The 18705-nt window shown below is 19.4% G+C and overlaps 1 protein-coding gene across 1 annotated transcript; it reads left to right on the top strand.

Moving 5' to 3' along the window:
* Window positions 1-3798: 3798 nt before the first annotated feature.
* SRAE_2000303700 (GRAF ortholog) lies at window positions 3799-17573 on the top strand (the record flags this gene model as incomplete). The annotated part of the gene is made up of 9 exons (XM_024654183.1): window positions 3799-3952; window positions 7952-8434; window positions 9123-9413; window positions 9469-9813; window positions 14932-16138; window positions 16397-16456; window positions 16686-16940; window positions 17341-17423; window positions 17482-17573. 9 exons carry the CDS (start codon window positions 3799-3801, stop codon window positions 17571-17573), a joined length of 2970 nt encoding a protein of 989 aa, XP_024507580.1.
* Window positions 17574-18705: the final 1132 nt, after the last annotated feature.

Below are 18705 nucleotides of genomic sequence, written 5' to 3'. Positions count from 1 at the left end.
TTATAAAATTATAAATTTTCTCTCAATTTGTAGATAAAAATAACTAAGAATAAAAATATTTTGCATGACAAAAAGGAAAAAAAAAAAGGAAAAAAAAAATTAATTGTAGACATTTATATAATATTTTGTTTAATATTTATTATTTTAAAAGTTATTTTAATTATATTTATTTACAATGTATTATCATTCTTTAACTATAATGTCTTCACAAAGTGTATTATTTAGATAATATTTTAATTAAAAATTAAAAAATAAAGATTAATATAACAATATATATGTAGTTTAGATATGTTATCTTATTCAAGTTATTTAAAATATTATTTATATTTTATTCATATACATCTTTTTTTTTATATATTTTTTTTAGTCAATATTTTTATAAAAGTAAAAATTTAATTAATTTGTATGTAGACAAAAAAAAAAAGGCAGTATAATTACAATAACGGTTAAATTATATAAAGAAAAATATTATTCTCATAAGATAAAGGAAAACATTTAAAATGGATATTGTTATCATATATTTGAGTGACAGATATTTTTTTTTTGTCTCAATTTGACTTTATTTTCTTTTTTTTTTAGGAAACATAAAAGATATAGCTTTTATTTGATTAAATATATCAAAATTATACATTATACATTAGTTTATATTACATTATATCAAAATCAGATGACGTATAATTTAATATTTAATACCTTTTTAATAAATTTTTATTGAAACGAATAATACGATAAGTTATCCGATTAACTATATGACACTTTTTGTAATAAATTCTATGACTTTTTCTTTAAATAATTTTGTGATATAAATTTTATTTTAATATTATATTATATAAACAAATATTTTCCATGGTATGTCATCTAATTTTACTTTTAACGATTAATATTCCTAGTCATAAATATATTTTTACATGATAATTATATATTTCTAAGTATTATTTATTTTCTACTATATATATATTTTAACATTCATTTGTTCTAATAGCCTTGATAAGTATAAAAGAAAAAATTACAATTTTTTTTTTGTCTTTTTTGTTAAAATAATCCACCATATTAAATTATACTATTTTTACTTTTATTTTTTAAACCAATTGACTATCTTTTATACCATTCTCTTACATTACTCAAATATAAATAGTTTAATATTTTTAGCCTATCCTACTATATTTAATTGTCATATCTATTTTTTTTTTTGTATCAAAATAACTTCCTATTCTTAAGAAGGTTGAATTTTATTAATATTCATGCAATATGCCAAACCATTTTATACATTTTTCATTTTCTAAAAACTATAATTTTACAACTAATATCAATTGATGTTTTATTAAATTGAATAACATAATACAAACTTATCAATAAAATTAGATTTTAAGAAATAACAAGAAATGAGTAGAATTTTTAAAAAGAATAATAGCTTAATTTAGTGAGAACTATGAATAAAAATTTCCAAAACATAAATATATATCCATATTTCTCGTTCAATTGTATAACAAAAACCCTTAAAATTTATTTTCAGAATATCCATATATAAAATATATTTCCATTCATACTTCTTTTTTTTTTTTTTAATATTTTATTTCCACTTTAATAAATTTTTTTTTTCTATAATTCTTAAGTATAAGCAATCATTTTATTTCAATTATTTTTCAATATATTTATATATATATATATTTATTCAATAATTTCCTATTGTTTTATTTATAACTTTAAAGATATTTTAACAAATTTTTCATATTTTTTAATGTTTTAACACAAGATTAATAATTAAATAACCATTATTTATGAAAAATTTGTTATTTTTTTATATTTAATTTGAATTGTAGGAAAAAAAAAGTAGTAGTATTCATGTAAAAATAGGTCTTAGATATTTATATATATATTTTTTTTATTCTTCTTAAATTTAAGGAAATACTCCATTTTTATTTTATACATTATTTCTAACTTTTATTTTTAATTCATGTTTCTACTTCAAAAGTATGTAAATATTTTTTCTATGTTATAAAAGATTTAAATTTGTAAAATTTAGTTTTTAATGTTTTTTCTTAAATAACTTATTTAAAAAAATTTTTTTATTGATTAAATTGTTAAATTTATTGTTAATAAATAAAATTATACACATATATATATTTATAGAGACTAAAATTATTTGCCTTCGAAATGCTTACTCTTATAGAAAAAAAAATATCTAGGATGAAAGAAAAATATTAAAGTTATTATATTTAAGATTCAAAGAACCATTAACACTTATCTTGATATTTTTAATGATTAAAAAATGGTCACACTTTAGACAATAAAAAAAAAAACATATATATATATATATGTTTTATTTTTAAAATATTTTAATAATTACATAAATTTCCATAATCTTAAAAGTTTACTATTTAAAATTTTATTATAATATTCCCACTTTTATATTTTGCTGTTATTTAATACTTTTTTTTTTTAAAAATATACTATTGTCAAAGGATATGCATTTAAAATGAATCACACTTCTGTACCTTTTGATATTTTAATATTTATTAAACTTTTATTATAAAACTATTAAAATTTTTATAATTCTTTTGAAAGTGATGAGGAATGTGGAAAAAGTTATCATTATAACATTTATTTTATTTAACTTTTTTTTTTTGATATAATATTTAATCCATTTTATAATTAATTTATATCTTTATAATTACTGACAAATCTTTTTATCTATTTTATTTAAAATTAGAGTCATCTCTTGGGAATAATAAAATTTTCCACCATTTTAAAATAAATTTACTATTTTAAGATTGTTTTTTTTTTGTCTGTTGTTGTTAAATCCTTCCTTCACACATATACAATTTCTTCTTATACTAATAAAAATTAATTTTTTTTTTCTTTTACATTATATTTTAATTTTATAGATACCAAACTATAATCGTCTTTTTGAATATTATAGTATTATTATCTTTTAGTTTGTTAATTTTAAATAGCACTATCAAAGTACTATTACATTAACAAAAATATATGTGATTACAGAGTAGTAATAACTTTATATATATAATCTATATTAAAATTACATTTATTGGGATATTTTATTAATATGTAAGAAAATGTTAAATAATATTGGCATGTTGTGAGGCAAAACCACTACTAATTTTCTTAGATATTTTCATTTCATAATATTTCTATCTTTTTGAAAGATAGATAGAGACCCTTTTTATTTGATAGAAGATAAATAACATTTTGATAAGGTGATAGAATGTTAAAAATCATTATAAATATCATATTTAAATTTATGTTTGTTAAACTAAATATAATATTGTGTAAAAAGAATTTATGGTAAAATTCAAACTTTTTATTAAAATTGTACAATGTGATGGATTAATAGTTTCAATCATTTTTCAAAAATAAATATACATTTTTAAGTATGTTAATAAATATCAAATAAATTATCGTTATATATATATAGAATACTTTAAACTTTTATTTTTATTAAAAATAAAAATGTGAATAGACAATGATTTTTTTAAATTCTTTTTTGTCCTAAATATATATTCAAATTTGGAATATTGTCTATGTAGATATGTTGAATCTTATGTCGAATTTATTAAAATAAATTAATTTTTTTTAATTGAAATATTTTATAATCTATTTTAGCTTCATATGATACTTATTTTGTAAAGCAAATCAAATATTATTTCTATTTGCTTTATACTAAAAAAACTAATAATAAAAAAAAGTGCTGTTAATTAGCATTATTTAAAGAGTGTCATTTTTTTTTTTTAAAAAAGAACAACTAAATACTTTAACTACTATTTTTTTGTCTTTCAAAAAATGGTATTAAAACCTCTTGAATTTTCTGATTGCCTGGCTGATAGTCCTTGGTTTCAACAGAATCTTCATGAACATGAACAGGCACTCGAAGATGCCAGAAAGTCTATAAAAACAGTTGAAATTCAATTTGTAGAACTTGTTGAATGTATTAAAAGTATGTTTTTTTTTATTACACAAAAAAAAAATTTTTTTTTTTTAAAAAATACGATATAAACAAAAGTAATAATTTACTTTTACTAATCTGTGGAATAAGGAGTAATTTTTGTAATAAAAGTTAACATAAATTTTTTTTGTTTCAATGAAACAAGAGATTTATCAATGAATAGAAAAAAAAAAACTCATCTTTTTTATTAACCTCTTCAATCTTCAAAATTATTTTTAAATATTTTTTTTTTGTGCTAGTATTTTTGTTTTGTTATTTCAATTTTGTCCACTTATTCAACTATTCATTACATATTCATAATATTTTAACAACAAAACTAACTAATTTTATTTTATCATTCACAGTTTGAAATATTAGATGATTGGATTGTTGTTGTAGTTGAACTATTTTAACAGTATATATATTATTTTATTTCTTAATCATTTTTACAATGTCCTTGTTGATCAAGTTTCTCTTCATTTTTGTGTTGAAAGATGTTTAGTGGTATTTGTAAGAAGTCATTTCTTTCTTCACTCTGTATAGATATATGAATAGATTTTTGTAAGATAAATGTATTGTATTTCATCTATTCTTATTATAAAATATATTTATAAATAGTTTTATATATCTTTCATAAAATTCAAAGTATTCCTTTAACATAACTTTATTTTAATCATACAACTTTTAATGTTTCATTTATATATTATTTTTATAGAATTATTTAATTAGTTTTTTTTTATATATTTAATTATAGAGAATTACTTGAAAACACTCAACATGTCATCTTTGATTATATAAATTACATAATACAGCTGTTTATAAGACCTCCTATTCGTTTTTCTTTTAAATTAGATATTAATAAGTTATATACACATATATTTTAAACTTATATATATATATATAATGATAACAACAATACTATTTTTGTTGGTTTATATTATCCTCAAGAAGAAGTCAATTTAATTTGATAACTCTTACCATAAAATTTAACTTTACTCCATATCTTTTAATAACTATCCCTTCGTGTATCAAATAGCCTTTTACAAGTATCTCTTTAACTTTAAGTTTTTCCTTCATTAAATCCATTCGAACACACAACACAATATATATCTATTTTATTTATTTCAATGGATTTTGTTATATATTACATCCATCTTCTCCATTCATAGAATGTATGGGTCTTTTATATAGATTTACCAATATACATGTGTTGTTAAAGTTATCTTTTATAATAATCAGTGCCAAATTATATATATATATATCTATATATATGTATTATATATCCAATTTCTCGTAATATCTTTTCCTCATTTTTATTAATCATTCTTCACGTTTAAAATCTTTATCTTTTGTCTTAATTTTGTATTATATTAAAAGACTCAATTCTATAAAATGAATCAGTTTAAATAGTATCTATTTATATTTTTATATATAAAAATAATACTTTATAATTAGTGAGAGTTTTAATAATGAATTGAAACCTTTATGTCAAAAAGCTACAGCTGAATATATATTTGTGTCTATATATGTATATATTATATATATATAATAATAGGTCAGTAAATTGACATTGGTAGTAGTAATAGTAGAAAGAGAAAATGATAAACCTGGATGTGATTATTTAGATAAAAAGAAAAGACGACGCCTGCAATGATTACGGTTGGTTGGTTATTACTTTCTTGTCATATGGTTATGAGGTTTACAATTATTAATTAATGGACTATTTTATTAACACATTAACAAACCAATTAACATTATTATGTACCTTTTCTCAATTAATATTTTATTTTGAAGAAATTTAATATGTACAATTTTATTATTTACTCAATTTTACAATTGCCTTTTTTCTCATCTTCTTATTTAGAAGAAATGTTCTAAAAATTCTTTCTTTATATATATACATTATGTATATATATATATATATTCATTTATTTATTCATCATAGACGTTCACCAATCATACTAAATCTCTATTTTCTTTTCATTTTTAAACAAACTTATTCTTTTCAATAACTTCCTTCAAAATAAGCTATTATCATGTAAAATATAAATTTAAGCTTTTTTTATCAAATAAAATATTGTAACTTTTTTTATAATATTACTTTTCATAGAAAACTTTAAAAAAAAATACGTCATTTCATTTATTGTCTATCCTAAAAAAATATAGAAACATTCTCAAAAGTTGTTTTTTTGAATTATGACAAGTAGAGTAGCAAGTGATATGATATGTCTATTAAAATATAGTTCATTGAAAGAATAACCAAATAGTAGAAATATTTTTTTGTTCTTCTTTAGATTTAATGTTACATTAATTTATTTTTACTATTTAAATTTAAACTTTATTATTTAAAGAATTAATTTAAATTTTAACACCATTTTTTTTAAACATTAATGTATTATTTATTTTTATAAAATATTTTGATAATTAATTACTATCAAATATATAACTTTTTTTTTATTCTAAAAAATTTATAAAATATTTTAAATTTATATTTTTAATTAATAATTATTCTTAATTTATTATTATAAAAGAAAATTGTAATATATTCTAAAGTATTGACATCAGGTATTTTGGCTATTTATTATTATCCATTTATTTATGCCCATATAATATGAATAAATTGATACTTCTTTTCAACTATTCTTTTTGAAGGTCAATTCAATTATTATTATCAATATATAATTATACTTACTACCTCTTTTTAAATATCTTTTTTCAATACTTATAAGTAAAAATTAAAATGAACCTTATAAAATTTTAAAGTTGGATTGATATTTTGTTAAACTTTTTCAATTATAATAATTTTTATTTGTTTATTTCATAGAACAGTGTGTCTTTCTGTAATCAAAAGAGATTGTGACAAGGTGAGGAGGAAATTATGTGAGAAAATATAGTTACAAATGAATATAATTATTCCTCATATTTTTAAAATGTTAAATTTTCACAAAATTTATTTAACTTTAAATAATTTATCTCATAACTTTTGATCAATTTTCCTTTTTCATTTAATATAAAAAAATCCTTATTGCTTTTCACATAAATAGTTTAATATAAAAGAAATTTTTTAAATATTTATTTTTTTTTTTTTGATATTTTGTATTATATGTTTGGAAGAATAAATTTTTATTATAAATATAAAAATTTTCTATTTGCAACATATTTTAAAATAAAAAAAAAACTACTTATTTTTGTGAACATATAAAATCTTTTATTATATATCTATAAAAAAAATTATTTTTATTATCTTGCATATCTTAAGTATACATGGGACAATTTAATTATTTTGTTTGATATTTATTCTTATAGCCATATACTATGAAACTATTTTTTTTTTGTTGTATATTTTTAAATATAAAAAAGAATTATTTGTGTTTCTTTAATATACTCTACTGCTACATCTTTATTTGAATATACTTATATATATATTTATATGTATATCTCCATATTCATAACTCTTTAGTTACATTTTTAAAGTTTTTTCTCAAAAACCACCATAAGCATTTTTTAACTTTTTAAAACTTTATAATTCCATTTCTTTCTTTCCATATTTCCGTCTATATAACTAACTTTCTTGGGAATTTTATGCATTTGATTAGATACTATAATTGTATAAGAAATGTTTCATTTATAAATTGAAAGTAACTTTCTTTATATATGACTCTCGAAATATAAAGTATTATTGTTCCTATTTCATGCGATTTTAGACATTTTTAAATTTTTATAACAGTAAAATTGTTGATAAGAGAAAAAAAGAGAGTTGATGATGAAAAACAATAGGGTGAGAAAGATAGGAAAAACTTTTAAAGATGACAAAGAAATATGGATTGGATAGAGAAAAGATAAAAGATGAGAGGTCATTTTGAAAAATTTGAAGATATATTTAAAAATTCTTTTAAATCTCTAATTTTATTTCGTTAAAAATTTTAAAATACATATATAATCACATATACATATAAAAATATATGTATATATATATATTTTTTTTTAAACTTTATTTTATTTTTATTATAGAACTTTCTGCAGCACAAAGAGCTTTTGCAAAAAGTCTTTGCGATCTTAAAATAGAAACAGTTGGTACAACACAGACTGACGACGAGCGTGCTATTGCCAATTGCTTAAAAGATTTTGGAAGGCGTATTAAGGAAGTTGAAGATCACCGTACAAAATTAATTGAGGACGCAGAAGCCTGTTATATACCTTTAAGAAAATTTCGTCTCGATAGAATTGGTAAAGTAGTAAACGAAGAAAAGAAGAAGTACGAAAAAGAATCGCAGAGATTTTATGCGAGTCTTGAAAAGTACTTACATTTAAGTACTGTTAGAAAGAATGATTTCCGCGAAGCGGATGCTCAACTTGGTTTACAACAAAGAAATTTTGGAGACGCATCTTTACAGTACGTTGCTGAAATCCAAGCTGTTCAAGAACGTATGAAATTTGAATTAGTTGAAACTTTAGGAAGTTTTCTTTATAGTTGGTTAACATTTTATCACGTCGGTATGTTTTTTTTTTTTATTTTTTTTTAAATACATAATGTTTTCTTTTTAAAAATAATTTTTTTTTTTCTAAATTAAATGTATTAAATTGTCATTATGGTTAACTATTATAAATAATATCTACTTTTTTAATAGAGAATTAAAAAGTATTTTGGGTCAGAAAAATTGTTTCATATGTAAAAATAGAAAAAAAAAATAAAAACTAGACAATTACTTTGTATTTATTGCTCAAAATTTGTCTTCTTCTTCTTTTATAAATATAATATATTGTTATTTTAATAATAATAATAATAATAATAATTTTTTTCAAAACTATTTTTATTCATAGGAAATGTATTTTAATACTTCTAATATATTGTTCTGAAATTTGAATATATTTATTAATCACATCAATTTTTCTGACGTCATCTTTGAGTAATTAGTTAAAACAAAGTTCGAGTACTAGCATATTAGTAATCTTAAAAAGTAACAAAATAACCATGATATCATATTAACAAACTATATTTTATTTTTTTACTTAAATAATATAATATTAAATTTGAATATTAAAAGTTATATATAACAATTTTTGTGTTATATTTTTTTTTGTTTAAATAATGTTGTTATATTTATATCTTAAACTTTAATATTAAAAGAATTTTTGTTTTTATATTTAATTATGCTTCTTTTATATTATAATATTATTATAGGGCACGTTATACAAGAAGATTTTAAACCATTCTTAGACGGTATTCAAATCAAAGTTCAAAAGGCAAAAGAAAATTTTAGACAAACAAAAGAGGAAACAGAGGAATTGAGAAAAAAAATGTTAAATTCTTTTATTAGGAATGCTGTTTTTCCTTCATCTAGTAATTCATCAGGCAACAACAATAATAACAATTCAAGTAACGGAGGTTTTATTAATGACTTGATGTCTAAACCAACAAACTCAAATATAAAACAAGGCTATGTTTATTTACAAGAAAAAAGTAAAATTCCTAGTAAGTTATAATATTACAATATAAAAATTTTTTTTTCTTTTTTTTTTTTTTTAAGAAGGTATTGGTAGAGATGTACTTCCTAGAAATTGGACTAAATATTATTGTGTTTATCAAAAAGAAACACGTATTTTTACTATGATTCCAGTTAATAGTACTGTTAAAACAGATATGAAAGGAGCTCTAGAACAGTCAGTTTCTTTTAAATTAAAATCATGTATCAGGAGAGCCTCAGACTCAATAGATAAAAGATTTTGTTTTGATCTTATTTCTGATGAAAGAGATACAATGACATTTCAGGCATTGTCTGAGGAAGATAGAAGGCAATGGCTTGATGCAATGGATGGTAGAGAACCAGTTTACTCTCCTGGAACTGGACCACATAATCAAGGTGCATTTGAAAGTACGTTTTATTTTATTTTTTTTAAAAATTTTATTATACCAATTTAAAAATAATTATCAATCAAATAATTAGGAAAGTTAGAGTCGATTAAGTGTAAGATTAAAAGTTTTATTGTTATTATTTTTAATGTCTTTTTTTTTTTGTTAAAATTCTAAAAATATATACACTCAAACTTTTGCCTGCCTATTATTTATTCCAACTTTAATAATACATATTTTCTGTTTCAATATTTTTCATTATCATATTTTTAATATAATTATAGTATCTTTAAAAAGGTAAACTCAAAAATTAGTTTTTATTTTCCAACATAAAGTGTTTTTATTTTATTTATTTTTTTGATATAGAAAAAAGATAAAAGACTATTTCCTGTTTTACCAGAAAAAAGTGTGTTCTATGAAAAAAGATGTTAATGAAATATCCTAAAACTTTGATATATAAAAGTATAACATTTTATATAATGTATGAATATTTTTTCTTTTGATATATAAAGTAAAAAAAAAAGAATATCATACAATTAGATGATAAAAATAGAAATTTTATTATTTTAAGATTATAAAAAATTTATTTACAATTACTACTTATACCTATTTTATTAAATTTTTTTTAAACTTTATTATTTGTCTTTCAATATATATTTATGATGTCAAATATTATTAATTATATAAATAATATTTAGAAGAACACCAAATATGTACTATTATAAGAATATTATTTTTAAATTCTTCTTTATAGTTTTATAATTTTAAATGTATTATATAGAAGTTTGTTACAAATTAAAAATTTTTTTTTTTACTATAACCTTCTAGTCAAATACATAGATTGCATATATTTTTGGCAAATATTATAGTCTAAAACAAATATATTTAAAAAATTTGAAATTCTCTAATGACGTTTATATACATAGATATATTTAAAAAAGTATTAAAAATATTATATTTATAAAAACATATAAAGTGCTTCCTTATTTTTCTAATATATATTTTATGAAACTTTTTTTTTTGTTTCATTATTTTTACAAAAAAAAAAGAAATTATTTTTAAATTTTTTTAGTAAACAACAAATTACGCAATTCTTTAATAATAATTATTTATTTTAACTAACGGTTTATTTTAAAATTTTTCATATGTTAAAAATTGTAAATATTATTTACTTATCTCCATCTATCTGTAAGGAGTATTAATTTGTTTATATAATATATATCTATAAACTTTTTATCCATTTTTAAAAAGACTACTTTTTAAAGATACTGTACTTTTATAATAAAATGTGAAACATTATGTTGAAAAATAAATTGGTGTTTGTTAATTATTCATTTTCCAGTCTCATAGATACAATAAATTGCCATTGTTTATTTTGAGGTCGATTGACAATATCTTAAAAATATAAAAAGTGATTGTATTTTGTTTGATTGATAAAGACTCTAAATTTTAAATGTTGTTAATTAAAGATGATAATAAGAAAAATATTGATATAAAAATGTATTTAAAATAATGAGGAGAAATTAAAAAAAAAATGGTTCCCTTAAAATTAATACCAATAATCATCATTATTTTCTAACACTAGGTCCTATTTTTAATTTATTGCCATTTTTTTTTTTATTGTAAATACACTTCTTTAACCTTTTATTATTTGTTATATATTGGCAAAAATGTTATATATTAATACATCAGTTTTTGTAATCTTCCATTTCTTTTTATTTTTAAGTAGTTTGACTTTATTATGAGGCCAAAAATTTTTAAATTTTGTCAATTTTTATAAATGACATCTTTGTTTCTTTTTTTTTCATTTCAATGTCAAACAAATAAAAATCTTCTTTTTTAATGAAATTTTTTTTGAGTTGTTATGACAAAGTAATAAATAAAAATAAAAATTTTTAATATTGATGATATAATAGGGAATTATATAAACATAGATATGATATATAAATGACATTCATATAATAAGTAAAAATTATTATTTTATTACACTATGTATATTTTTTTTTTAAAATAATAAAGTTAATTATAAAATATAATTTTAAATAGAATAAATTTTGTTCTTTTTATTAAAAGATGTTCTTTTTTATAACTTCCTAAAAATGAAAAAGTAGGATTTACTTTTTTTTATAAAATATGTTATATAAAAAAAATAATAATAATAATAATATATAAATTATTTCCTTATAAAGATTAAATATTTGGTATATGATTATAAGAATATTTTTACAATAAATGATGTCATTTTTCTCTCTTCTGGCATATAATGTTAACCAATTTTAAAATTTATTTAAATCTTTAACAAAAAAAAAAAGGCTATATTCATCTTGTTATTCAGGGTAAATACTTTTATACTGTTTCTTATAATTTTTCCTATTATTGTTAGATTCTTTTTTATAATACTATAGTTTTTTTTATCATTTCTTCTTATATATGAATTTTATTTTAGGTTAGAAAAATATAACAGTATAAAATAAATTTCTTTAAATTTTATCAATTTTTGTTTTATTTAGTCTTTTGTTATCAAACAGATTATATGTTAAATGGCATATAAACGTTTATCTATTTATTTACTGGTTAACTGCAAAGTTTAGTTGGCTTCTTCTCTTTCTTATACTTTAAAATTTAAAAAAGGTTATTAAATTTACGTGGAAAGAATAGACGGGGGAGATTTGAAAAGAATAGGCTTTTTTCTGGATGATGTGTGAATAATGTCAATTTAGTAATGATAAAAGTAAACTTCTTTGTTAAACTTATTTTTAATACTTTTTTTTAGAATTTTCTAATCTTTATAAACTTGACATCTAATACATTAAATTCATTTGTACTTTTATATTTTTCTGATAAAAATTAATTATTCTAATTTTACTTGATATTTTAAAACAATATTCAAGCTTTTACCCTATTGAAGATATTCTCAGACAATTTAAACATCATTTTTGTTTATTGCCTTACATTTTTTTTTAATGTATTTTATCTTCTAATATCTTCAGAATACTTATGTTAAAGTTCTATCTATTAAACATTAAAATTCACTAAAAATTCTATTACATAATCAAAAAGTTACTTTGATGTCAAAAATATGTAATTATTTTATATAATTAATTTTTTTTTATAAACTTATTTTTTTTTTATAAATATTTTTAACTAGACAGAAGATTAATATTAAGAATTATATTATATATATAAACAAATTATAATTATTGCCTTTGTGTATTTTTAACATTATATTCCTCTATCTGTAATTGCTATAATAAAAGTTATCTAGTTAAATTTTACATTGTAATAATATACAATATATGTATTATTTTCATTTAATTTTTTTTTAATTATTATATACTAAGATATATAACTGATATATGTTCTTTTATCAAAGAAACAATTTTATTTTATTTTATTTGTTAGAAATCTATTTTTATCTAAAAATATGGTATTAAAATTTGTAGAATTGTAAAAAAAAAAATATCTTGTTTCTATCTTTTAGAATCTTTGTAATTTTAGCATATTTTATAAGATAATTGCCGTTTATATCTATTATTTTGTTTTAAAAATATTTAACTAAAATTTTTTTTTACATTTCCCTCTGAAAAAAAAAGTTGTACTATTGTTTGATGATTTGATAAATGTTAAAAAAAATAACGGGGAAAACTAATTATTAATTAAAATTAATTGATAAATTATGCATATTTTTATTTTACAAAATAAATGTTTTTTTTTCTTTGTATTAATGAAAAATGACAATAAATATATAGTATAAATTTATTTTGGTGAATAATTTTTAAAATATACTATAAAAATTTTATAATATTTATTAAAATATATATATGATAAAATAAAAACATTTAAATAAAGATTTCACCATACTTTCAACATAAATTTTTGATGGTTAACGTTGTAACTTCCTTACATTAAGTGGTATTTTATAATAAATTTATTCTTTCCATTAGAACAACTGTTATGATACAAAATTTTCCAATATAATATATATTTTATAAATATTTTTATAAAAAGAAGGTTAACAAAATGTTGTCGTTATATACATATATATCTTTATACCATTTCACTATATGTCCAGCTTTTTTAATATTCCATAAATAACATTTTTGCCATTTGCTTTTTTCTTCTTCTCACTAATTACTTCATTTTCAAGATGCCATTGAGAGAAGTCATATAAAATGGTGAATTAATATTTTCTTCAAACAACAATTTGATATTTAAAAAGAAAATTAGATATGTTATATTACTGAATTTAAAATTACTTGTTATTTTTTTAATAAACCACATATTATTTAATAAAAATTTCTAATATTTCTTTTGATTTAGTGTTAAGATAAATTTTGATATTCACTGATTAAAATTCTTTTTAATTTCCATGTTATTTCCCTTCTTTACACTTTTTATTTGATTATGAATAACTAGAAGGGAAAATATCAAATGTATTAAAATATTTTTCACCAACGCCTTTTTTACCCATATAATTATTGCACTATACATATATTTTTAATAGAATATCTTAAATTTTTAATTTCATCGTTAATTATTTACTCTTTTATCTTATTATAGCCAAAACTTCATTTTTGTAAATCTTTTCTTTTTCTTTCTTTACTATTTTTTTTTATCTTCTATCTATATAACTATATAATAATATAATATTCTTGTGGACTACTAAAATATTATGGGAGAAAGTTCCTACTTTATAGTAACAATGCCATCCACTTTTAAATTCAAAAATAATCTTACTATCTCTAATAATAATATTGAATCATCAACTTTAGAAAATAGCAACCATAGTAATTTATCCTCTTTAAATATTTCCAGTCCTAATTCACAATTAGGAGACAATAGTTTAATGTTATCAAATTATTTAACATACTCTGCACCATACAAAACTTCTATAATTTCAAATCAGGTATCTTTTAATGAGGGAAAAGATGTACCTGAAAAAAAAAAGTCTCGAGGTAGTTTCAATATTAAAGTTGGATTGAAACAATTTTATAATGGCTCAGCTTTCCTACCTGCATTTGTTATTGATGGATTTTATGGTAATTATATAAAAAAAAAAATAATAATTATTATTTTAATAATTATTTTACATTAAAATAATTTTTTAATATATATATATATAATTTTTTTTTATTTTTAGCTGTTCTTGATGATGCTGGATTTGATTTTGTTCGTGAATGTTTAAAAGCAATAGAAGGACGTGGAATTACAGAACAAGGATTATATCGCAATTGTGGTGTTACATCAAAAGTTCAAAAGTTAATGCAAATTGCTTTAGATAAGAAAAAATTTAATTCCTCCTCCACAAAAAATCAATTAAATTTATGTTCAGAAGATTCTGAATGGGAAATAAAAACAATATCTTCTGCTGTTAAAACATTTTTAAGAAATTTACCTGAACCTTTAATGACTTTTGAGTTACATTCACATTTCATTAATGCTGCCAAAATGGATGATGGAGATCAAAGAGTTGATCATATACATTATTATGTTTATAAATTACCTGAATCACATAGGAATATGTTAAAAATTGTATTAAGTCATTTGAAAAAAGTTGCTGATATGGCTGATGAAAATTTAATGACAGTAGGAAATTTAGGTGTATGTTTTGGGCCAACTCTACTTCGTCCAAAAGAAGAAACAGTAACAGCAATAATGGATATAAAATTTTGTAATGTTGTTGTTGAGGTTCTTATTGCTAATTATGAAAAAATATTTAACAATAAACCACCTATATCACTTGGAACACCTTGTCCTCCTAAACCGGTTCATAATATGGTTCAAATAATGCCTCCTGCATCAACAGATTCAAGTTGTTTACTTTTTCAAAGTACTAAAAATACAACAAAAAATTTATCTCAAAGTAAGCAAGGATCATATCAATCTCCAAATGGATCTCAACAATTATCTGTTTATGACAATTATTCACCTCGACAGTTTGAAAGTCAATCAGCAGAAGATCTTACAACAAATACTACTTTGTTAACAAATTCTGTTAAAATGCCTGTATCACAACAAGTCTCTCCAGCCGGAAATTGTGGAAGACTTTTTAATTTACGTCGACCTAAACCAGCATCCCAAGGAATATCAGGAAATTCATTAACTTCAAATACCAGTGTTGATATTGTTCAAAATATTTCAAATTGTTCATTAAATGAAAAATCACATACAAGTTCAGATTCTTTAAATTCAACAAGTTCTGAACGATCAACTGGAGTAGTATCACAAAAGATATCTCCTTTGGCAAATTCTACTAATGTTGATGATTGTACAAGTAGTAGTGGTTTATCTAAAAATAAAATGACATCTTCTTATGCCCCTCATTATAATCCACAAGCATCAGAAACGTAAGTTTTATCTAAAAAATTTCAAAAAATATAAAGGATGTTTATCAAAAATTAGAAGGTCTATAAAAAAAAACCTTTTATATAGTGATATCGTCTATGTATCTATTTATTATTTTTAACCTTTGTTGTCATCACCTTTATTATTACTAAATATTTTTTAAAAAGAATTTTTATTATTTGTAAAAGTATGGTCCTTTTTTTTTAATGACCATAGCATGGTATATATTTTTTCTATCTTAAATTGGTATGACATTACAGATTGTCTCGTAGACTTAAAAAACGTCATTCTGGAGGTAATCTTTCTTCAGTAACTACTTCGTAAGTTTTGTATATTGCTTTGTTTTTGTGAATGTAAATGTTGTTTTTTTTATCACTTGTTTTTTTTTACCCTTGCACAGCATATAACTATTTTAAATAATATATATTTTATTGCTTATATATATGTATATATATTCTTAAATTTGCTTTTTGTCATCTTATCATTATCCAGTAATTTTATATCTTTATAATAAATATTTTCTTATCACTATCCGTACCCTTATTTCAGAAATTTAACTCACACAACTATCTATCCTTCTTCAAGTTTATCTCAACCATATTACGATACCCTGTCCACTATACCTTATTCTATTTCCAATCTCCAATCAACACCATTACCGGGATTAAAAAATTCAATATTAACTAGTAGTTCCAGTATACCAAGTAATGTGGCAATTTCCTTCAATAACGGTTACCCTATAAATGAAAGTACTTTTCCTTATTTCAGTTCTCTGATAAATCCTAATTCTCAAATTCAACCAAGGTGAGTGTTCTTTTTAATACATCTTAATAACAAATAATTGTTAATAAAAAAGAGAACATTTTATACTATGAAGGATATATTAAATTGCTTCTTGTCTTTTTTTTTATATTTATAAATAAATATGAGGAGAAAAAAAAAAGTTTATTTCTTACATATTTTAATGATTCATTTTTTTATTGTTATATTTTAATCTTTTTTTTTTTAAACATATATCCTATTTTGATGTTTTTAAGCATCTCTTTAAAAACTACTTTTAATTTTATTTTTATTTATTAAATTTATATTGTGTGATTGTAGTATAATAATAATAATAATATGTTTTTTAAATTAAAAAAAAAATATTATTTTTAAAAGTTATTTTAATAAATATATAATAAAATATTTTATTTTTATTTTTTAGTAGAAGAGTAAGAACATTATATGAATGTACTGCAGGTCATGAAACAGAACTTTCTTTCTCTCCAGGTCAAATTATAACAAATGGTATGTTTAATATATTTTTTTTTCTTAATAATATTTTAATTATTATAATATATTTAAGTTTATGAATCAAAAGAAGAGGGATGGCTTGTGGGTACACTAAATGGTAAAACAGGATTAATACCAAGTAATTATTGTGAACCGCTTCCATAGTTTTCTTCTACAGAAAATTACGGGTGTAGAGAAAGAAGATGATTTTTAGAAATACAATTTTTTTTTTAATGAGCAATTTCATTAAAAAAATTTATTTTTTTTTTGTATATGTTGATATATGAGATGTTTCATTTTGTATACGGCATTCACCTCTATTTCATCTTCTAGAAACACTACTAATATATAATTATAGTGATTTTATAAAAACAAAATTTAATTTTATATTAAGTATAATATTTTATTTAGTATATATTTTTTAATCTAAAAAAATTTTTATAATGAAATCAAATATTTTAACATTATTTTGGTTTTTTGTATAAAAAAAAAGAAGATTATTAAAATAGTTATTTAGAAGTAGTAGTTTAAAATTTTACTTTGCCTAAAACTATTCTTGGTTTAAATATAATCAAACATTAGAAATAATTTTAAAGATAAAAATTAAATTATAAATATATATGGAAACATTAAATATATAGATATTTAATAGGCAATTTAAAAAAAAAATTTTTTTTGTGCTTATTTGGTGAAAATTGTAGAAAAATTAAAGATGATTATTATGAGCAAATTTTAACTTGTTATCAAAAGTTTTTTTTTTTTAAATATAAATATATGTATCAATTTATATATAGTATTTAATGCATAAATTAAATTTTTTTTTCTTTATAAAATAACTATAATAATATATTTGTAGGTTTCATAAACTGAGATAAGAAAATGTGTTATATTATTAAAGTACATTGTATGTATTTATAAAAGCTTTTGTAAAAGTGGAGCAAAAGTAGTTTGTTTAATTTAATCGGTAGTCAAAATAAGTATTTTTTTTTTTGTATAACAAAAACATTATATTTCTAATTATTTTAATTATTATTTTTCATATCACAATTTATATGTAGTAATAGACATTTTAAATGTATATTATTGATAAAATTAAATGTATAAAAATGATGGAAGAATTTAAATATTATATTATTTTTAATTTTTTTTTTAAATTACAACCGCTTATTGTATTTTTTTTATCTTGTATTAAAATTTATTTAAATAAAAAGTTTATTTATTTAATGTTTAATTTTGTAATATAATTTTATTAATATTAAATGAAAGAATAAAATTACAATTTAACAATTTTTATCTA

This window comes from Strongyloides ratti (assembly GCF_001040885.1).
Source record: "Strongyloides ratti genome assembly S_ratti_ED321, chromosome : 2".
NCBI classification, from domain to species: domain Eukaryota; kingdom Metazoa; phylum Nematoda; class Chromadorea; order Rhabditida; family Strongyloididae; genus Strongyloides; species Strongyloides ratti.
Note: the sequence above shows the minus strand (reverse complement) of the source record. Positions and strands in the feature narration are given on the sequence as shown.